Source organism: Beta vulgaris, chromosome 6 (assembly GCF_026745355.1).
Source record: "Beta vulgaris subsp. vulgaris cultivar EL10 chromosome 6, EL10.2, whole genome shotgun sequence".
In the NCBI taxonomy this organism is placed as follows: Eukaryota; Viridiplantae; Streptophyta; class Magnoliopsida; order Caryophyllales; family Amaranthaceae; genus Beta; species Beta vulgaris.
Genome location: NC_079207.1, coordinates 61488568 through 61512626, shown reverse-complemented (window position 1 = coordinate 61512626; position 24059 = coordinate 61488568). Strand labels below are relative to the sequence as shown.

General features: G+C 32.8%; 1 protein-coding gene across 1 annotated transcript; it reads left to right on the top strand.

The window, feature by feature from the left end:
- Positions 1-13725: 13725 nt before the first annotated feature.
- On the top strand, positions 13726-23586 carry LOC104897266 (uncharacterized). The gene is made up of 7 exons (XM_010684113.4): positions 13726-14623; positions 15014-15100; positions 15209-15430; positions 18142-18306; positions 18532-18585; positions 20020-20166; positions 22972-23586. Exons 1-7 carry the CDS (start codon positions 14189-14191, stop codon positions 23347-23349), a joined length of 1488 nt encoding a protein of 495 aa, XP_010682415.2. The 5' UTR covers positions 13726-14188; the 3' UTR covers positions 23350-23586.
- The last annotated feature ends 473 nt before the right edge of the window (positions 23587-24059 follow it).

The following is a 24059-nucleotide window of genomic DNA, read 5'->3' as shown; positions in this document are numbered from 1 at the left end:
CGCGACCTGAAATTATTGTAACTCTACTTTGGCCTTCAATACATAACTTACATGCCATTATCTAAGAATGCAACATGTGATTTGATCATACAAGACCGCATCAACAAACAATTTCTCAAGAAGTTACAACAAGACAACAAAATACTTATCATCAACCACATAATCATTTATGAAAAAAATTCACATCAAGAATACACATGTGGAGATCAACAAATAAGAATTCAATCACAACAAATAGAAAATAATATTTCCATTCGCGTTCGCAAAATAAATTCTTGTTCACTCGAATAAATAAATATTTGTCTTTATTTCTCAAAAGATGCTTATAATAATTTTCCTAAACCATAATACTATATTATTCCTTAAACAAGGGAAAGGTACTATGAACTAAATTTAACCACTGCTGGACAAATTATCAAACATTAATCTCAAAACATAAATACATAAATAAATATCTAAGATGAAACATCATCAGTTTTATCCTTTGATTTCTTGTATAGTTCTGGAGTGAAAACCTCATCTTCGAAGTCATCGGTGTCCTCAGTATTATAATAAACATATCTCTTACATCTCATCGACCTTCGCAACTTCTGAGATTGAGGCTCGTCCTCTTCAGGCTAGTCCAACGACCGGCGACACGACCATTTTGCTCTCCTTGTCGCCGGTAATTTCTAAAGCTTCATATTTATTTTATTTTTTAGAACTTTTGTTACACATCAAACCCTAAAAATTGGGTTTTTGGGATATAGGTGGCCAACACGCACCACTGTACGCTGGCCGTTGTAGCACCGTAATTCTCTCATTCGTTCGTGAGTCCACCGTAATTCTCTCCTTCATTTGTGAGTCTGTCGCCGCGTGCTCGTCTTCTTCCATTCATTTTTTTTCTACAAAATCCATCATTATTACAACGCTCTTCATTTCTCTCATAGGATTCATCTATCTCTCACCTCCTCAATCCAATCCTTACCTTATCTCTCTCTTCAATTTCACGTTTCCTCGAATTTCGTTTCAGCTTTCAATTTTTTCTTTTAGTTTGATGCATTTTAACCTAATCGAACTTTTATTTATCATCATCTATCTTTCTGTTGGATTTGAATTTGATTTTTTTTAACAAAGATGTTGCCTTTAATTCAGTACTGTATATTTGCCTACGATTACTAGAATTTTTAATGAAAATTGGATGCTGAGAAAACAAAAGAAAAACCTTATGTTTTTTCTCTACTTACTTCTTTTGATGAACATGAAGCAATTAGAGAAACCACATATAGCTGCTTTTTTTTTGTAACAGAATTCAGAGTTTCAACTAAAGGTGGCCATGGGCCGGGCTGGCCCGTGGGCTGCCCGAGCCCGGCCCGAGCCCGCTATGGGCCCGGCCCGGCCCGCTGGCCATAACATGGGCCGTGGGCCTTGCACGTTTGGAGATTTTAGATTTCGGCCCGGGCCCGACACGAGCCCGTGGGCCTTGTAATTTTTTTTTTCCAAAAACTGTGATTTTTGGACCAGGCCCGCGGTGAGCACGAGCCCGGCCCGCCAGGCCCGTGGGCCGGGCCGGGCCATGGACAAGTTTCCCACAATTTCAGCCCAGCCCGGCACGGCACGAGTTTGATGGGCCACGGGCCCGGCCCGGCCCGGCCCGTATTCCACTTCAGCCCGCGGGCCTGGCCCGTGGTCAGGCCCAGCACGGCCCGTGGCCAGCTCTAGTTTCAACACTAGTGGAGCTTCTTAAGTTAAAAAAACTTCTTTATATAATTTGGTGTTATATTATCTAGTTGTATCATACTACTTTTGTCTTTCGAATTAGTCGTAAATTTATGATATTGATAGAATGTTAAGAGTGTGAAAAATGATAATCAAGAGTTTAGCATTGCTTAAAGTTTCATTTATTAAATTGAAATTTACTATTCATCTACGAGCTTTGTTTATTTGATTTTATTTGGACCCCCATATCTGAAATCCTGAACCCGTAAATACGCTTCATGTCGATGTTGTTGTTTGTTGTTTGTTGTTGTTTGTTGTTGTTTGTTGTTGTTGGTTGTTTAATTTGTTCTTGGTTGTTCTGTTGCTGTTATTGCTGTTGTTGTTGTTGTTGTTATTGAATTGAAATTTTTGGAGTTAATGATGCTATTGTGCTCTTATATTGTTGTTGTTCATGATGGCTTCTTATTGTTGTTATTGTGGTGTTGATTTTCCAACTTTACTAAATGATGTTTTGTAAATTAAATCAGCATGTTGTTGACCAAAGGAGTATAATTTAAAAGTTAAGTTTGGTTAATGTTGTTTAATAATCTAGTCTTGGTTCTTATTTCGATTTTACTTATGTTATTTGCAAAGTCAGTTTATTAAAATTGAAATCAATTATCTATGTCATGAGTTCCCAAGTTTACTTGTTAAGATATTCTATTAGGAGGCTATCCTACTTATGTTCTATGACTTTTCCCCAATATAGATTGTCATCTAGATTTGTGGAATGTTTTCTATTAACAAAGTAAGTTGGATTAATTTCTTGAGAAATGGTTATTTATATTTACTAATGTTTATTAGGCCATTATCCTCAACATTTATCTTCCACATTCCATTTCATACTAAAATCTCTCTACACCATGGCAACACCATTGCCTTCCCCCACCATCACAAGGACAACCACACCAACCTATATATCAACCACCACCCTCCAATCAACCCTCTCCCACAAAACCCTAAGTACCCACCTCAAATCCACCCTCCCAAACTCCTCTCTTTCTCTCTCTCTGACCTCGTCAGTCTCTCCTCCCGAAATTCCACTCTTCTCCTCATGCCTTTTTTATCTACATCCCTTTCTCTCCCTTACATTGAGGTCAAACTTGTAACTTCACATCCTGAAAACTCTTCCCTTAATTTACCCGGCATTCATGCTTGTTACACCGTCTTTCACTCCCTCTAATCTTTGAGTTAGTAAACCCTTTATTTAATCTTCACTTAGCCTCTTCCCCCTCAAATCTCTAATCTGTTTTTTTTTGTTATGATATTAGGGTCGTCCACAATTGATTTCCACAAAATGATTTATTTCTCTTTGTTATAGGACTTGATCGCGTTATTGTTGGAAATTGGAGTTTGAACAAAGGGACTAGGTTTTATCTCACAACGTCCAACTAAATTTAGCAATAATTATAATTGATTAAATGAGATTTCAACAACTTTTTTTGGTAGAAGAACATTTGTAAGAATCCTTTGCTATCAAAAATTTCAAACTAACTTCTAAACCCTACTCATTAATTATTTTTTTGAATTTTTGGCACTCAGTAAAACCCTCATTCGGCTTTGTGAATGTAGGTGGCCAAACACCACTGTCTCCTTGCCGTCACATTGTGCCGTCTCTCTGCCACTTTCTCTTTGTCGCCGGACTGTCCTGCCGCCGCTAAATACGCTTTAATTTATTATTTTATACTACTTTAAAGTTTAAGTTACTTTAATTGTATAAGTTTAAGTTACTATATATTTACCACAATAATCTATATAATGGTTCATTTATAAAAGGTTATAAAAGTTAAAGACTACTACCTCCGTTTCCTAAATATCTTCCTTGTTACTGTTCCTACAGATACCAAGGAGGATCCATTTATGTGAGGTGTGGGTGGGTAAAGTAGGAGAGAGAAAGGGGTTAAGATAAATAAATAAATAAAAAAGGGTTAAAGTAGGAGAGAGATAGGGACTAAAATTGAATTAATAATGTAATGGTGGACCATATGATAGGGACATGAGAGGGTAAAAAGGGAAAAAGAATTTCCAAATGAGGAATAAAGTAAAAGAGAGAAGATCTTTTGGAAACGCACTTAAACGGAAAGAGGGAAGATCTTTAGAAAATGGAGGGAGTATATTATTATCACAATAATTAATTTATTGCACATTCCTTTATTTAGTTTACACTATTTGAAATGTTTATATTATATTTTGACATATTTGTTTTTGTGGAAAAAGTTTAGATAATGTTATAAATTTAATTTAAGTATTTGAAGAAATATGTTTGCATCATCATGTGCCTAGATACCCGTTCAAGGTATAGTCATTAAGGGCATACCTTGAATAGTCCCTGATTGGGATTGTTCTTGGACGTTTGATCTCACTTAGGTGGTTAATGTATGCCTTTTTTTCAATTATATGTAATATTCGGTGATGTTGTTTCTCAATGATGTTCTCTGTGTAAATATGTAAGATTTTACAAAGCTCACATTGTGTACTTGGAGAACTCATGAGAAATGCTGTCGGATTTTACGTAGAAGCGAATAGTTGGCATACATTCACTAGTGGGGTTAGACTTGCAAGAATGGGTTAGGCTGGAGTGATAAGGACCTTTTTACATCATTTTGAATCTATATGAATTTCACATAAATGTTTTAATTGTACGTATGTATGTGGGTTGTTAATGACTATTGTGATTGAAATGGTTTAGAGTTATATAATTGGTCACCTTGAAACGGAAGGAGCGTTGGTGGATGTATGATAGATTTGAGTATATGAAAATGGACGTACCTTGAGGCCCGAGTTCTTGAGGGGGTTTGATGAATTCATTGATTTGTGCAAAGTAAATCCCGAAAACCTAGGTAAGGATGAAGTTAGATGCCCGTGTCTGGAATGCAAGAACAGACTTATGCATGACGTAGAGACGGTTAAAGTGCATTTGTATAACAAGGGATTTATACCTGATTACTACGGTTGGAATTCTCATGGTTTTCGATGCTATAATCTTTAAACATAATCATATTAAAACAAATCTTCAATCCATACCGTGAAATGGTTTTTGATGCTATTCGTTATAACCCGAAACCGTCTAATGTTGAAGAGCCTAGTGGAATGGAGGAGGAGCCTTATCATAAAGCAAAGGTATTTCTTGACCTATAAAGGCTTCGGAGGAACCGTTGTACGAAGGGAGCTCCATGTCTATGTTGGAAAAAGCATCTAGAATAGTATCTTTGAAGTGTGAGTACAATTTAGGTCATTTAGCCCATTCTAGCCCATATTGCTTGAAAACGAATGAATATGAGTAGTTTTAAGTTAGTTTAAGTTATAAACACCTCAAACATCATATATATACTTTTTTCATGTGTTTAATAGTAGTTTTTATTGAAAATGCAAAATATAGGCAAGATAGAACCAAATATAGCCCTTTTAGGCCATTTTACTTGAAAACAAATGAATATGAATAGTTTTAAGTTAGTTAAAGATGTAAACACCTCAAACATCATATATATGCTTTGTTTCATGTGTTTAATATATAGTAGTTTTGATTGAAATTATAAAATATAGGCAAGTAAGGTAGAACCAAATTGTAATCCCCCACAATTTTAAAGAATTTTCATAAATATTTTCAGTATTTATGTAGTTATATTTAAATCCAAATGAGTTTCGGAAATGATTTGACTATTTAAAAAGGGTTGACTATTTTCAAAGTCAAATGAAATTATTTTTCATAGCTTAATAAAATTAGAAATATTTTCATTAAGCATGTTTTAATAAAAGTTTTAAATATTAAAGGTATGTTAAAAAGGAAGTTTAATGGAATCGAAAATCCAAAAAAGGATAAAAAGGGAAAGAGTCATTTGATGACTAAAGTCTTAAATAGCCCATCTTATTAGTCATCAAGTTTCATTAATTGTAATCTCTTTTCCTAAGCCCATAAAGGGAAGCCTTTATATAAATATCCTAAAACCCCAAAATATTTTCACGCTACACATTATTTTTCCAATTCTCACGTCATTCTCTCTCCCTCTACTCGACTTTTTCTCTCTCCTTGTTCGTGCGTCTTTCTTGATTTCTCTCTCAAAAATTCGTTTCTTCTTCTTCAAGTAACGTTTCTTGTTCAACAAGAAACGTCACAAATCTTTTCCAAGAGCCAAGAATCGTCGACCGCCGGTCCCCTGCTGTGGCTGTTGCTGTCCGGCGCCTCCTTCCCTCCTTATTGTTGGTTATTTTCTTTCTTCCTTCCTAAGATTCCATTAAAAGACTAGTTTTATTTATTATTATTTATCATATTTGCGAATTAAAGTACTGTTTTATTTATGTATATATTTGTGGTCATCATGATTATTATTATAATAAATTTCAGATTTATTATGTTGAGTTTATTTTTGGTTGTAATTATAGAAATAAGAGTTTTTAGGGTTTTTAATTTCTAAAAACTAAAGTTATATATTATAAAGTATGAGATCTATTTAGTAAGTAATTTTAAATACGTTTTATATGTTTTGAGGATGGTTATTATATTTTATAAGTGCTATAATTTCAGAAATGAATGATTTATGGTGTTTTTAAGGATTTTTAATTGCTAGAATAGTAATACTATACTAGGAATTAAAAATAACGTAAGTTTAGTACTTAAAAACGATTTTAAAACGTGTTTTAAGGGGGTTTTAATCGTTTTAAGGCTGCTGTAATTTTTGGTTCAAGTTATTAATTTTCATAATTTTACTGTCTAGGCGGAGATTACGTCGCAGGAGACTTTTTAACGTCTTAAAAGTGGCCTACAGGCTAGTGTATTCAAGGTACGTACATTATCTACGTGCTATGTGATTTAGAAGTATGCTCTAAGAGTACTTTAATATTAGTATCATGTATAGGAACTTGTTTGTTCATATATGTGGATGCTGGAATTTATTTTACATGTTATGTGCCATGTGCAACATGTGATCTAGAAGTGATTATGTTATCAGATTATAAATGTTTGTATGAAATGTTTGATGCAAGCATGTTAAGTTAGTTTTTTATTAATTCGTGAGTGGATTAATATAAGTTAAAGTGAATCATGTATTAGTTATGCCTATATAAAGGTAAAGTTTATTGTTGTCTAGGTTCAACAAGTAAGTTAGTAAAGTATAAAAAGGAAGTTAAAGGAGTCTTGGTTGATAAGTTGTGATCACTTGTTAATCTGAAGATAAAAGAAATTCTGTTATGACTGTTTGGTTATTAATTATGTGTTACTTGCTGGGTTGTGTCAACACAAGTAATAAAATGTAATTAATGTAAAGTGCAATGAGAATAAGTTATAGACTTTAGACTGTGCACGTCTAGAGTTGGACACTAAGGGTTGGAATGCATGGTGAGCGTGCAATGGGTTCTTCTTGGAATGGATTTATCACCATCCCTCTTTCAGTTCAAAGGTTCCTCGATATCGCAGGTCATTTTTGGAATATGTGGTAGCTCCCATATTTCATATTTTTAGATAAGTTAACTCGTCCAATAACTATTCCATTTAAAGGAAGAAATAACGTTTAGAGTCTAGTTCAGTAAAAGTTGTCTGCAGATTATTATATGCTTATATTATTATTTATCCCTGCATGTTATTTATGTAGTATAATGTTTAGGATTATTTATGCCTGATATGTAGTACTCAGCTTTGCCGATTACATGTTTGTTTGTGTGTGTGATCATGACTTTGCCTATTGATCCTGTGATGATCCTTCTAGTGAGCAGAGTTAGTATTGCATTGACATTACAGGTTCGCAGATGCATCTCATTGGGAATCTGGAATGGAGAGACTATTCATATACCTAGCATAGTTTAAGTTCTGTTTTCGTAGGAACATCTTTATTTCAGTTTGTGGTTTATTTAAGTTGGTGTGTTTTAGTTTCAAACACTTGTCTTTTATTTAGTGAGTTTTAATAAAGTTGGTTCTTAGTAAATTGTTTTCCGCAGCAAAATTCTGAGTAAGCCGATACGTTATCACACGGGCGATAATGCCTAGGTAATTTTCTAAGGTTTATTATAAAAGTATTTTCTAGAAAGAGAGAATTATCGGGGTGTTACACAAATATAGCTCATTTTAGCCCAATTTAGGCTATTCTACTTGAAAATGAATGAATATTAGTAGTTTTGAGTTAGTTTAAGTTATAAACACGTCAAACGTCATATATATACTTTGTTTCATGTGTTTAATAGTAGTTTTGAATGAAAATAAAAAATATAGGTAAGTTAAAACCAAGCAACGCAAGTATATTTGATGTGTCACATAGTTGTTTTTACTTGAAAATGCATGAATATGAGTACATACATTATTTAACCAAATGCAAGAGAACTACAACATGAAGTTGGATGATTGTATCACTCAGGGGTCACAACCGATCCTGATTTGTTGTATTGAAAGACAGTTTGTGGGAGGAATAGTGGAAAAGTACAGGGGTTGGGTTAGGGAGATCATTTGTACTACAACTCTTCATTTAGGCGAGGAGATGGCTTTTCACAACCATATGAGCCGTCCCTTTTTCTCAGTTTGAGGCGCGGGTGGAGGCAAAGGTCGTCGCACGGATCGAAGAAGTGGAGGCAAATGTCGTGGCACAGCTGGAAGAGTCAAACTGGGCCCTCCTACAGGAAATGATGTGGAACATGTCTAATTCCGGCCACATGTTCTCAGGTTACAATAAAGGCCCCTCCACAATGCAGACCAGAAGATGACCCAGGGTTTGGTGGTGTCATTAGTGCTACAGAGACACCCTCGACAGTGTAGTTTGTTTGGTTTCGGCAACTAGGTTACTAACTTATAGTTTCTACATAGTTAGTCTAACTATATATATGCATTTAGTGTCTATATTTTCGGCATCTAGCTTTGTTTTTAGATTTGTCGGTATATTTTTTTGAAACTCGACTTCTACTTTATTTTCCGACAACGGGATCTATTTTGCGTATATATATTTAATCTAGGTAGTTTGTCTGACTATAGACATTTAGTGTCTATATTTATCGGCATCTAGCTTATTACTTTCTAGATTTGTCGATATATATTTTTGTAGAACCCGTCTTCAACTTTATTTCTCGACACTTGGATGTATTTTGTGTACATAAATCAAATCTATTTCATGTAATTATATAAGTATCTACACTTTTTGTAATATGTATTAAAATTGCATATTTTTTAGTTCAAAATATTGAATGCGATAGAGGCGGTGGAGGAATAGGCTTAATGTAGTATATTTAGGTGCAGCCGTGCAGGTACATGTTTAATTATAATTTGGAGCATTATTATATAAATTAAATTAATGTAATTAAAAAAACAACGACGGCTAAACATTGAAACAACGACGGCTAAATAGTCGTTGTACAATAAAGTAATTTTGCCACGATATTATAAGGCAACGACGGCTAGTGTTAGCGACGGTTTTTAATAGACGCTAAGTCCACGACTGTTAAAAGACGTCGGTAAAACAACGACTGTTACCAGCGGTCGTTGATTTAACGGTTGTTAAAAATCAGCATTGTTTTAGCGACAAATCTAAATAGTAGGTGACATATTATTAACGACAGGCTGCGGGGAAGTCTCTGATGAGTAATAAAACCGTTGTTGATAAAGGCACTGACGGCTAGATGGTCGTTGATCCCTAAATCAGCAACCACCAATGCAATACTGTCAATCAACGACTGTTGGTCGTCGGTGCCTTTGACAACGACGGTTTTTTACTTATCAACAACGGCATGAACCCGTCGTTGATATTGCATTTTCTTGTATATATATATAATTCCCCATGTGAATTAATAAAGTAAAGTTTCTAACCATATGCTTACATCAATCCCATACAAACATCATATAGTCTCATAATCAGCATGTTTCACACAACGGCACAAATACATAAATTCAATACAATAGAAATCATATATGAACTCAAAATAGTTCCTATATATGATACTACATGATTCTCATCCTTAAAATCATGATACTAAGAGCATCAACACATAGGTATGTACGTACCTTGTGTAGACAAATCGGGTGACCACTTTCATAACCTTAAAACTACAACGAATTCTCCGCCTAATAATAATCAGCATAACCACAAATCAATACTATATAAATTTCTAACAACTTTAAAATATTTCAAAACCTTATAAAAAGTGTTTAAAATCCTCTTAACCAATAAATCTTTCACTTTTAGTGCCCCTAGTATAATACCACTATACTAGTCACCAAAAACCGTTAAAAATCAATACATTAATGCTTTGAAACCACAATAAGTGTGTTACCAAAATTTCCAGCAGCATATATCGTATTAAAACTCTTTTCAAACATACTTAAACATATTTAAAATCATAGGAATAATCAATTCCATAAACTATAATAGTCTACTCTAATTTTTCAACCTTAGAAACCCTAAAAATCCATGGTTTGATAATTAAAATTCAATATGAATATAATAAGTAAATCTTAAATTTTTTTTTTCTTCAATACATAAATTATATAATCTTAGATTCGTAAAAAGAATCATCAAACTATATTCTTTAAACATAATCATATTAAAACAAATCTTCAAAACATAAACTTTGCATTGAAGAAAACTTGAGGAGGAAGATATTAAACAAACCAAAGGAAGAGAGAGAAACACGCCGGCGGTCGTCGAGGAGGAGGAGAAGAAAAACCTTGAGAGAGAAGAAAGAAGAAAAACGTGAGAGAGAAAAAGAAATAGGAAGTCCGAAAATTCTGGAGAATAAGGAGAAAGAAAATACTTGTGTGGGAAATATATGGGGGTTTGTGGGGTTTATATATGTTATCTTTTGTTGGATTAGGAAAAGGTGATTAGGCTCAAATAGAGTTTAATGATGAATAAAATTAGTGTTTGGATCTCCATACCCAACTAGGAGTCCTTTTCCTAAATAGTGTTTGGATTCCTCATGCCCATCCAAAAAAGTTTTTAGTATTTCAAATATTTTTAAAGCATGCCTAAACAAAATATTTTAATTCTTTAAATCATTAAAATAATTTCTCTGACTTTCAAATAGCCAACCTGTAAAGAAATGAATCATTTCAATACTAAATTATATTTAAATATAAATAACTATACATTAAAATATATTTATAAAATTCATAAATTTACGGGGGATTACACTTTCTAAAAGAGATTGAATTTTAAGGCTAGAATGAGATGCTATTGTCATTTTTGTGGCCTGTCACTTGGTGGGTGGCAGTTTTCTTAAATGTTTTAGGTTGGAGCCAGAGTTGTTCTTTTAGGAGTTAAAGCTATTATCTATTGGAAGATTACTTGTGGCGTTGTATCTGTTTTCGAGGTGAGGACGCTTGACTTTGTAACAGTTAGTTGTTAATTATTAAATTTCAATTTGATATTTCTAAGAGTCGTTAATGCTTCTGATTCTCTATTGGTTGTTTCTCCACAAAAGCGTTCAGATTGTTGAGTTTTAGGATTCGAAAATACTTTATAAATTGAAATTGTAAACAGGTTCATATTATTTCTCGCTTTAGAGTTGTCCTATTTTCAAAGGGAACTCTGCCGGATTTTCTGTAGAAATTTATTATAACAGAGTTTGAGAATCAGGGCTTTGTTGTAATAGTTAATTTTAATTGAATAGAATTGGGAATTGAGTTCCACACTCTCCGATGTATTTCGGTGAGTGTGATGGTAATAGTTCGTGTTATCCCGACTAGAGTCTCTCCCGCTGTACTTAACCTTCTGTAAGCTAGTCGGCAAAATTCGGGCTGTTACATGAGGGGTTCTCTCGATTATCGGATTTTCATGTTAAATTTTTTTGTGTACTTTTTGTTTATATCTTTTATATATTTAATTTGGTTATTACTTGTGAATATTCTCAATTGGGTAGGCCACCAGTTCTAATACCTCAGCCCCTAAAAGTTACCCCATTGTCCATTTTGGAATTTGGTTCCTCTTTACAAGAGTGCTTAATTTTTAATTTAGGTAAATGGTTTACAAAATTACTTAAAACTTTTCTCATACCTCACATACTAGCGGACATAATTATATTGTCACTCAATAGTTAATATAACTCTTAAAAATTAATATCTCTGTTTCACAATGCATGCAACATTTGCTTTTGCACATACTCCAATACGCTTCTTTGTACATTAATAATACTTCTTGCTGCAAAAAGTATTTGGAATCCTCGTTGAGACGAATTCAACAAGATCATACTTGACTATGTTTTTTCTTAATAATGGTGAGAGTAAGATTATCAAAGTTTGGTTCATAAACGATTTCCAAAATAGAAATGGTGCATGTATTGTGAAACGGATGTAGTATAAAAGAAATAGGAAAATTTGATTCTAATAAGAATTATTCAACTAAAATAATACAAATTTTTGCACGTTCTCTCGCAATAATACAAACTTTTGATTATTTTTTAATAATACAAACTCTACATCAAAATTCTTCCAGTAGGTCAAGTTGACTTGTAAACAGTAAAACATGTCAAAAAAAATACAAAATGATGTTTCTTCTTTCTCCCTCCTTCCTCAACCCCGCCTCCACCTGAACCACCTCAACTTGTTACCTCCTACAACAAGCAAGTTAAAAATCGATATTGCTGATCTACTGGAGAAATTTTGATCAAAAGTTTGTTATTGAAAAATAACCAAAAGTTTGTATTATTGCGAGAGAACGGACAAAAGTTTGTATTATTCTTGTTAAAAAATCCTTCTAATAATCCGACCTTTGGATCATTCGTTCAAAATAACCCCACCTTTAAATAATTTTTTTTTTAATAATCCAACCTTTTAGCATTATCTGCTCATTTTGAATCATGATTTGCTGAAACAGGTTGATGACCAGGAGAATGTGTTAATTGCACATGTGTCTTGTTCTAGTTCGTTCTGATTTAATTAATTATTTTGAAAAACAATTAACTTAACTAAAACAAAGAACAACCAACATCACCACCAAGGCGCAAAGTGTTGGGTATATGGCGTGATATGAAGCTCATGGAGGTGTATGGGTGTGGAGATGAGGTTGTGTAGAAGGAAAACGTCATTTGGGACATAAGGGTGACTTTGGATGCACATATCTTTCAATCTATAAATGATTTTGAGGTGATATAAATTGGAGGTGATAGCTTGTTCCGAGAGCTTTCCAACGATAGGTCATATGTCCAATTCTGGTGAGAAACGAGAAAGTTATGATTGTTTTACGAAGAACGGACAAAATTGTTTCGTCCCGCCCGGTCAGGTGCGCCCGCACCAAACAGTGGTGCGCCCGCACCAAGCAGTGGTGCGCCCGCACCTCTTCTACGGAGGATTTTTCACACATTGAGGCAGAAGACTCAGGTGCGCCCGCACCTGAGGTCTGGTGCGCCCGCACCTATCGAGAACGCGATTTTTTTGCGGTTTTCTTTAGTGGGAGTATAAATAGGTGCCCTATTGCATCATAAATACGAGCACAATCTTATGTCATGAAGTCTAAAAATCAGCAAAGCATATTCACGAACTCCTTCAGCTGCTTTCACAACTAGATTACATTGTAACTTGAATATGAGATCACATTACTAATTTGTGCATAACTATCCAAATATAGAAAAGATGACAAATACAAAAAACCAATTTTAAGGAATGAGTAACAAAGTGGGTTAACTTTGTTTTCTAGTGATATAAAAACTAAAACACTAATAAGCTGAGAGATATAACAAGTAGATTGGAGAGGCTGACACAAAGAACATCTAGGGAAGTGAGAAAGAAGCCTTCCCTAAAGCATACAACCAACTTTAGAAAATCCAAGTGTAATTCCTATCTGTCTTCAGGACCCAAGCAAAGAATAACAAACTTACACATTAAAACGAAATTTTTTTAAAAAAACTGAAAAAATCATACAAAAAATTTACAGAAATTGTAATCACCACAAGACCATTTTAGTCTTTTAATTGTACTGATTTTTGTTTTTGTTTTTGTTTTTGTTTATAACATAAGCGCAGGACCATTTTGTTATTGCCTATAAAAATAAGCACAAAAAAGCTAAAGTATTCAGTCTATGTATTGGAGACTGGAAACATAACTCCACGCTCATTCTCTCTCTTTCTCCCACCACTCCCCACATATTTATGTTAAATCATAATGTTTAGTATTCATTATATTTCTTTCCAAAACATTATTATAAAAATTACAACATGTTTTGATCATAACACCATGTATTAATACCTACACCCTATCTCCACATGGGCAGAAACTTCAACATTAAAACCCAACCCATTTTACATTGGATGCATTCCTCCCTCCAAAAACCAAGAAAGAGAGTGCAGTTATTACTTAAGAGAAATAGAACAGAAGCAGAAGCAGTAGAATAGAAGCAAGTATTCATTTTGTTTGTCATTTTAGTCTTTCTAAACCTTGGAAATGGTGATTTAACCATTATTAAGCCAACCCCAAAAATACCCAAAAGAAAATATATTGATATCTTTTTTTGTTGGGTACATATTTCTTGGTGACATCTACTATGAAGAAATGGTGTTAAGTGTGTTTTTATGGGAAAACCCAAGGAGCAATAAACAAGAAAAACAAGAAAAAGAAGAAGAAGAATACATTTTTGACCATTACACAAGAAAAGGAAGAAGAAGAAGACAACATCATCAATGTAGACAAGAAGAAGTGGAGGAAAACAGACAAAGTAGTACAAACACAAGTTATACTAATATTTCTTCAACTAGTATGGAATTTAGCTGCTTCTTGAAGATTTCTACAATCATTTACTTGTTTGTTATCTTTCTCTTTCTTTCTTCTTCCCTGATTTCCCCTGTTCATTCGGCCTCCGAATCCGACATTGCCAATAAATCCAGCAATCATACACAGAGTTTTCGTCCTGGTGAAGAGATTCATAAGTTGAAAAAAATCAGAGAACATCTTCAGAAGATCAATAAAACTCCCGTTAAAACTATTCAAGTATGCACTTTTCCTTTCTCTCTGTTTTCCCCTGCTTTTTCTTTTGCTATAGAATAATGTTGCATTTCTATCTATTTAGAGTTCATGTTATTAATATTACTACTTTAGAACCATTGGAGATATTTCCTAAACATCGTTGAACATATATAGAAAATATACTACTTCCTCCGTTCAGTGAAACACTTCTCTAAAAAAAACTCTCACATAAAAGAGAGAAGTGTTTCACTTATTATGGAACGGAAGAGTATATATTTTCAGTATCCAATTTAGTTGTTATTTCAAATTACAGTGTTAATGACAATTAAGTACTTGAATAATCATATCAAAATAAAAAAAAAAGAACTTGAAATAACCATGTTTTATTGACATTATAATTATTTTATTGAGCAGAGTGTAGATGGAGATCTTATAGATTGTGTGGCAGCACATCAACAACCAGCATTTGATCACCCAATGTTGAGAGGTCAAAAGCCATTGGTATGGTTTTTGGAGAAACAAATAAATAAAAGAGCTTTATTATTTGATTTATGTTTTCTTCCCCCCGTTTTTATTTTGAAATTGTTATAATGTATTGAAAAATTGCAGGAAGCACCAGAGAGGCCAAAAGGGCATGAAAGAGAAGGAAATAGAAATATGTTTGAAGAAAGCTTTCAATTATGGCATGTAACAGGAGAGACATGTGACGAAGGGACAATTCCAATTAGAAGAACAAATGAAGAAGATATGATGAGAGTTAGTTCTATTAGAAGATTTGGAAGGAAAAAACCCAGAAGAATTAGAAGAGATTCTGGTGGTTCTGATCATGAGGTAAAAAATTTAGAATTTTATTGTCATTTGCCTGCTTTCTCCATAGTTATTTTAACAAAAAATACTATTTAAATTAACTTTAGAATTTTTTTTTTTGAGGGATATGTAAAATATATATTCATCTCGTATCACTTTAACAAATAATATTAACCACCTCGAACTTGATCTCGATCAGGATGTATCCGAAGGATGAACTGGGTGCAAACACAAAAAAAAAAAAAACAACTTTGACTTTTTTTTTCTTTCAAATAGATTTTAAATAGGAAGATTAAATAGAAATGGAGAGAGTATGGAGTACTTCAAGCTCGATTTCAATCATTTATGTACTTAACTTCTTAAATTATGTAATGGGTATCAATGAAACTTGCGAAATTGACAAGAAAACTCATATATGCAACGTAACTTGTAAGGGCCGATTATAAGAAAATAATAGAAGTGGAAAATTTAGGCAGTAATTAGATATTATCATAGCAAACAACACGTGTATGTTTGATATGAAATGCTAAATTGATACATCAAAATCGAATTTGAAATACCCGGTAAAATTTCCAAGAACAAAGGAATATAATAAAAAAGAGGGAGAAGAGAAAAGGCAAAGTGCTTGAGCTTCTCCATCATTATCACCACAAGGGTCATAGAGAACATTAGGCAAAGGGGTCAAAAGACACTGGAAAAGAGTCCATTAAAGTTTTCTGGTTGTCGCTCTCTTTTTTATTTATCTTTTTTATTTCTACAATGGCAATCAAAACCATAATTAAAAAGATCCCTATTTCATTGATGATTGATATAGTGTTACAACCTATACAAGGTTACATTACTTATGTACTTGCATTTTATTGTTGCACAAGTTGAATCTCGAATTGCATAAACCTTATATGCTTTGGAGCCAAAACCAATCAAGCAATATTACCATGCACAATCATAATTGGAACTTGTATGTCTTCGCGACTTACTTCCAAAGACTTTCCCTGCCTTGACGGGGAGATTAAGAAGCGGTGTGATGAACGTTAGGTCTAGGAGGTGAAACCACGAAAGACTTGTATAATTTCTAGTGGAGTCTAGATTGGTGTCTATATAAAATTTTTTAATGGTACTAAGATGTGTAACAACAATGTCTTCTAGTGATAACGCTTTTTAATACCAATAGGTATGCTTCTAAAAAAATTACTAGTTTGACCGTGATCGATTGGATGTATATGGGAGGTTTAATTTATCAACACCCCCAAGGGCAAGTGTACAAATAAAATACAAAAATATGGACACTGAGTGATTTTCACAATATGAAAAGTGTTGTAATAAGTCAAATCAAAACCATTCAATTCAAAGCGATTTTGGTAGTTCTTTTCATTTAATTTGTGACACAGTACTATAAGCTTGAGCAATTGACTATTGAGGCATTTTATATCATACAAAAATTTACAATCCTCGTAAACCTGAAATATAGTAGTAAAAACAAAAAGATGAGATGAGCAGAATACATTAATGTAAATCAGAAATGTTGGTATACATGATATGATTTGAGCAACCTCAGTGACTGATTTTTATGACTGGAAATGAAAGGAGAAATTTATGGTAGTTGGTTGCTCTCTAACTTCTCATTTAATTTTAGACAGGTTGCTTCTTGTAGTAACTCCTCACTCTCATAATTTTCTTCATTTAGTTTGGTTTCACATAGTTGTCTCTTTTCTAAAGACTTAGAATTAAATTTCCTTGATGACATTTTCTGAAACATTTACCCATGATTACCATACCTTTGGATTTTCTTTATTTATTTTTCACAGGGTTTTGCTTTTTCCTCAATTAGTTCTCAGTAATAGTATGTCTTTAGGTTAGGAAAAAAAAAATCAAACCTTATTATAAAATTGTCCAAATTTTAGCGTACTGAACCTAAAAATTTTCAATTAGTTAAGATTTTCTCTACTTCATTTTCCTCGAGTACGTTCTTATCTACCCTTCAATTTTCCTTGCATGGTCATTCATGCTACAATCGGACGGATTCTCCCGTTCTCAAAATTTTACTTCCTCCATTTCATATTATATGCAACACTTTTACTTTTTATACTATTCATAAATTTTACTTTGACCATCGTTTGTGATTTATAGGTAAATAAAAATATAGTCATGTGTGATCTTGTTAGATTCGTCTTAATAAGTATTTTTTAATATGTACTCTTTATAATTTTTACAAATACAAATTAGAGATATATGTCCTCAAAATTTTACATTGACATGCGTGAAAAGTACAAGTGTTGCAAATATTGTGAAACGCGGGAAATATATAGTTATAACAGTAATACCGAATTACTTTAATTAGATTGCTTTTGCTAGATAATCAGCCAAAAGTGAAAATACTAATAATTCGATAATAGAGGGTACATCTTAATTGGGTGTAACATGTTATTACACCATACCAAAACTTACTGTGTCATGTATAATGACGTAGACTTTAACAAGAATGACATGAACTATACAAATAATGACATAGATATCATGTCATTTTGTCATTTATTACAAATCAATTGAATATCTTTGCGGTAGTTTGTGAGTTGTTACACCATAAACATCCAAAAATTTGTGTTGATAATATTATCCAACGATGCATGCATAATTTATAACAAAGCCATATAGGGGTGGAGAAATCCTAAAATAAAATAGTTACACTCTTATTATCTTCCTTATTTGTTTTTTTTTTTCTTTTTGTGATTTTACAGCATGCAGTGGGATACGTATCTGGACAGCAATATTATGGAGCAAAGGCCAGTTTAAATGTGTGGTCACCTAAAGTGACTAATCCCTATGAATTTAGCTTATCACAAATGTGGGTTATTTCAGGATCCTTTGGTGATGATCTTAACACAATTGAAGCTGGTTGGCAGGCATGTGTTTTATTTCTTCCCTTCTCATGTAAAAGAAAGACTTCTAGGGTATAGTACTATTAAGAATTAATTGGCACTCTAAATGGAGTATCATAAGTTGACAAGTAGTATTTTATGGAAATTTATTGCTAACTAGTTCTCAACAAACTAGCTTTCAATGCTAATATCACTTATCAGTCAACAATTGTAGTTAGTTGTTGCTAAACCAATTAATATTGATTTCAGGTTAGCCCAGAGCTATATGGGGACAACTATCCTAGGTTCTTTACTTATTGGACTGTAAGTCATGCACCCTTCTTCATCAACATTTTTTTTTTTTTGTTTCCTTTACTGCTTTTATATACAAGAAAGAAACTCACTCATTAGTGATCACCACATAATAATATTAAACAAATTATAATTCTTACTGATAAATAATTAATTATATTAACAGTTAAAGTTCTGTAATGAATAGACAAAAAATTAAGTGTAGCGATTAAAAGGAAATGAGGCATGTATTTCACAAAATAAAACACATGTTGAACTGCTGGTAATGTTGACCATTGTAGTAAAAAGGGCTGACAATGATGGGAGTTGAGTTCGAGCTTATGTTAGCTCGACTCGCTAACTTTTTGAGTCGATCTCGAGTTAAGTCGAGCTTACTTGAGTCGAGTATTAATCGAGTTTTGACCGAGTTGATTTTTAATCGATTCGATCTCGAGTAACTTGCATGTTATCTCATGAGATTAGTTCCCAAGGTAGAAATTATGTTTGATTTAAGCATTTTACTTTTGGTAATATTTGATAATTGTGTTTTCGAGTTTCTCACAAGTTTTCGAGTAGAGTACTAATAACTAAACTCAACTTGAGAACATCTCGAGTTGAGTTCGAGTTTGATTCGAGCTCACTGGAGTCCAGTTCTGACTGAGTCAATCTCGATTATCTCACGAGCTGTCTCGTCTCATAATTGAGCCCGTAATAGTAAATTTTCGCCTCGTTTTCATAGTTAGATTTTCGATCATTTATGTTGGGAGTAGGTATGAATGTCAAATGTATTTCCAAAATAGTACTCCCTCCATCCCAAAATATAGTTCCTGATTCTATTTTTTCACGTGAATTAAGGTAAATACAACCTAAGAGTGCTATTAAAGATTTTTTGCTTATTTAAATAAATATTTTCTGAAAAAAGATGATTTTAGGAGAGAGAATGAAGAATAATTGATGAAAAACATTAATTTTTTTTTTTTGAGGGGGATGAAAGAACATTAATTATAACATTTGGATTGAATAAACAAAGCAAAAAACTAATTTCAAGAAGCAAATAAATGATGGGGATACATTTTTTTCTTGACAAATTACTAAAAAATATGGAACTACATGTAAAACACAAGAACTATATATGTTGAGACACCCAAAACGGAAATAGAAACTATATTCGGCGATGGAGGAAGTACAAGCTAGGGATATATAACAAAATTACGCATTATTGTTGTTATTGATTATTTAACTTTTTACTTCTTTATGAGTCATGACATATATAGGATTTTGTTTAGGGAAAATTTTCCTTCTAGAGACCGATAAATCTAAAAATAATTTTTTATTTTTGTGCCATCGTACAATTTATTTTAGTTGAAATAGTATTAGTATTTATCATAAATTAAAGCCTGTCCACCATTAATGATTAGGATTATGTATAGCGACTAACAAGTGACTTCGAACCTTTTAAAATGGCAGAGCGATGCTTACCAAGCCACGGGATGCTACAACTTGCTATGCTCTGGCTTTGTTCAAACTAATAGTAAGATTGCTATTGGAGCTGCAATCTCACCAACATCTTCATACAAAGGAGGACAGTTTGATATCAGCTTGTTAATATGGAAGGTAAATTTTGAGCTTCCATGATATTATTTGAATGTTGGAAACAATGTTAATTAAGGAATCCAATTTTCATGTCCGAAAATCAAAATTTGTTGGGTTTGAAGAAACTAATGAACAGAAAATCAATTTTAGATGAGCGAGTGAAACTTTCATTTACACAATTTCAAACTAAAAAATAGTAGTATGCGACATTTAAGGTTTGATGTGCTCTACTTATTTTATTTTTATTCCTAAAAATTCGGAAAAATTATTGTTTTACTCGACAAATTTGTCTTAGGGTGCGTTCTCTTCATCAAAAAAAAAAGTTTCGGTTTTAATATATAAAATTTAGGGAAATTCTCAATGGTAGGGTCTTATTCTTGAGAATTACTAATGGTAAATTCAACTTTTTTTTTTCCTTCCCAATTCTAGGCCTCAATTTCCTTAATTTACCCAAATGTAGCATTAATTAGCTTAAACGTTAGTTTTATATTTAGTTTTAATACGTTTGTTAAGTTTTGTCTAAAAACTACTAACCATGCTTTATTTAGAGGTAATATATACCAAATAACAACACCAATCATATCCAATCACACCATTATAAACTAGGCAGTATAAATCATCCTACCCACCATCATACCATGCTTAACATGATTGAAATCAATAGAGAGTTACTAACATGAAACCTTAGCATATGCTTCAATACGAACCACAATGAGCACATATTTTATACCGGGTAAACTAATTCATCCAAAAAAAAATGAGCATATTAGAAGATACTTGAAGATTGGGACAGCATACAAGTGCATATAATTAACGCAATCTGCATGTGTATTATAACCTTAAATTAGACTTGATCAAACTCTGCGCTATATAGATTTTTGGAAGCTAAATTGCGTTAATTATATGCTAAGGAGGGACCAATGAATGTTTAAGTCTAATTGATGCTATATTTGGATAATTTAGGAAAACTAAAAGAAAAAAAAATTAAATCTCTACCATTGGGAATTCTTAATAATAGGAGCCTACCATTAGGAATTACTACGGAAATCTTAACAAATTGTCAAGGAAATTTAATACTATGTATTGGCAAATTAAAGTTCAAAAAATTTAATACAATTGACTAGAGCTTTACTCATGTGCAGTAGAAAATTTGACTAGAGTGTTACTAATGAGTTAAAATAAGGGCAATACAAAAGAAAAATTACAAAAAAACAAAGTGGAAAAGTAAATAAAATTAAATTTGAAGGATGAGTAAAAGGAAATAGAATAAAATAGGACAGAAAAAAAAGAAAGGATCATATTATTAGTAACAACATCTTGGTGATAGGATGAGCATTGAGCAAGGACCACAATGATACTCATGCCACTAAATACTTCAACTAGAAGAGTAAGAGTTTACTCATTTCAATGGCACAAACAAACATGACATGCAAACACTTTTTTTTTTATAAAGAATTATTATCTTCAAAACTTTACTTCCTATTTATAGAAACATCATCAAATGATCTTCCACCAATAAAATTCTCCTACCCGTTGAGTTTCGCTTCGACTTGCATCGCACGCGTGCACTAGGTTAGGTTTATTATGCTTTCTTAGAAAAAAAAATTTCACTATCATTTACTTTGTCCCTTGTGCTTTTTTTTCAACTCTGCGAGATTCTATTCTCTTCCTATGGTCTTATGTTTCCCCTTCTTTCTTTAGTAGTACATTTAAAGTTCGCAAACGAATATTACGTGTATAGATCGGAAGTCATAAAAATACTACTACCAAAGAGGCAAAGACCATATATATATGGTCATCAAATAATGACTTACCCTTTGCTCAAGTAATTTTAAATCCAAAAAATTGGTAAAGAGATATAATTTTGACCGGTATGAATGTGTGATAATTATAGTAACTCAAAAATAAAGTTGTACGAGAAAAATCTTGTCATTTTTCATGATTTGTAGATAATCTAATTGCTTCTGAAATATGGTTATTACTTATATAGTTCTCGTCCAACAAAATACATTTAGTACTAGATTTTGTTGATTTGATATAAAACCAACCTAATCAAATGTATATATGCAAATTCACGAGTGCTAGAAATATATTATTAGCAATCCCCAAAATAAACACGAGTATATAATTAGATACTCTCCTAATATTGAGAAAGACGTCTAAAAAATTTATTAGAGAGCAAAAGAAAATTGCGAAAATTAGGATCTTTTAGTTGTATCATCTTCTATCCATGATCTATCTCGCGTCCATTTTTTTAGAACACATCATGTTGCTTACTAATTAGTAATAAGCAAGGTTGATTCTCATTGTTCCATTGCCCCCTTAGTGTCATAACTCGATTGGGATTCCTGTAAAATGACTTCAACATTGTGAATCTTGGAAAAAGGATACTAATTCATACCTATCTTCTAACTTTAATGTTAACAATGATACAGTCCATTGCAAAATAGAAAGAGTTGTCAGAAATGATTGTAAACCTTTTTAATTCACCACTCTCACTCTTTCAATTTTGATCTCAACAAATTTTCCTTCTATTTGAACGAATTTGTAATAATTATGTTTATTACTATAAGATACGTAGTAGTATACCTCAGTTCGAGGCCTTAGCCATATCAACTTAAACTATACTAAAAAACCTGGCAACTTACTTCGCAAGGCTCAATCACCTCTATGTTTCCCCGCAATTTCGCCTAGTTATTGCTTCCATGCACATGGGATAGATTAATTTATAAGCATGATCATGCACAATTAACAAAATTATTATCAATAAATCGCTACATTAAGTTAAAATTATAACAATACTTTTTATTGTCTTATTTGTTTCAGGATCCTAAGCATGGAAATTGGTGGCTCGAATTCGGATCCGGAATTTTAGTCGGGTATTGGCCTTCATTTTTGTTCACCCACTTACGTGACCATGCAAGTATGGTTCAATTTGGAGGAGAAATAGTGGATTCAAGGACAGGAGGTTTCCACACTTCAACACAAATGGGAAGTGGTCATTTTGCTGGGGAAGGCTTTGGAAAAGCTTCATATTTCCGAAATTTGCAAATTGTAGATTGGGGAAATAGTTTAATACCATTGTCCAACCTCAAAGTTTTGGCAGACCATCCAAATTGTTATGATATAAGAGGTGGAATTAATAATGTTTGGGGTAACTATTTTTATTATGGAGGACCAGGAAGAAATGTTCGGTGTCCCTAGCAAAGGGCACATCAGTGAAATTTTTTTTGGGGTGTCTTAGGTTGGGGTTGTCAAAATTGTTCATGGGTTTTGGGCTATTTCTAAAGTTTTTTTTTTACTTTATTTTCTTTCTTTATATAAATTTTGGTTCTTAATTAGTAATAGGTGATCAATTAATCACAATGCTTGTAGGAAGCCTTTTGTGTAAATTTTATTGCGGAAAGGAAAAAGTGAATATAGTATGGTTTGTCCTCTTTATCTCTTGTCTCTCTTCATTTTTTTTTCTATTCTTTCAACAATATAATATCTAATATGAAAAACAAGTTTCTTTACTTTCATATTCCTCGTTTTAAGTGTTATGAGAAGAATTATCAGATTGTTTATAATGGATACTGGTAAGGATGTATCGTAGGGCTGGCAATGGGTTAGAGATGAGTCGAGTGGACCTTGACTCACTCCATCACCAGCGAACCATATCTCTATCCGCACCATCCACCACCCGTCAAAAGATTCATCCATATCTGTCTCATCCATTAATTGCGAACGGAGCGGGTTGGGCGGGTGGGAAATGAATAATAATAGATTAAGTTGTTTGTATACTTAATAAATTTTAAAAATAGTACATGAAAATTTAGCTATCGATTAACAGCAAATCGACTAAAAATCAATTGTCTGTTCTTAATACATGGAAAAATTAAATACTAATCATAATATATATAGTAGTATATTTT

Bases quoted from the DNA above. Each gene is read 5' to 3' on its own strand.
- LOC104897266 (XM_010684113.4), top strand. From the start codon at position 14,189: ATGGTGTTAAGTGTGTTTTTATGGGAAAACCCAAGGAGCAATAAACAA. The intron at 15,101-15,208 runs GTATGGTTTTTG...GAAAAATTGCAG, and splicing joins TGAGAGGTCAAAAGCCATTG to GAAGCACCAGAGAGGCCAAA. The intron at 15,431-18,141 runs GTAAAAAATTTA...GTGATTTTACAG, and splicing joins CTGGTGGTTCTGATCATGAG to CATGCAGTGGGATACGTATC.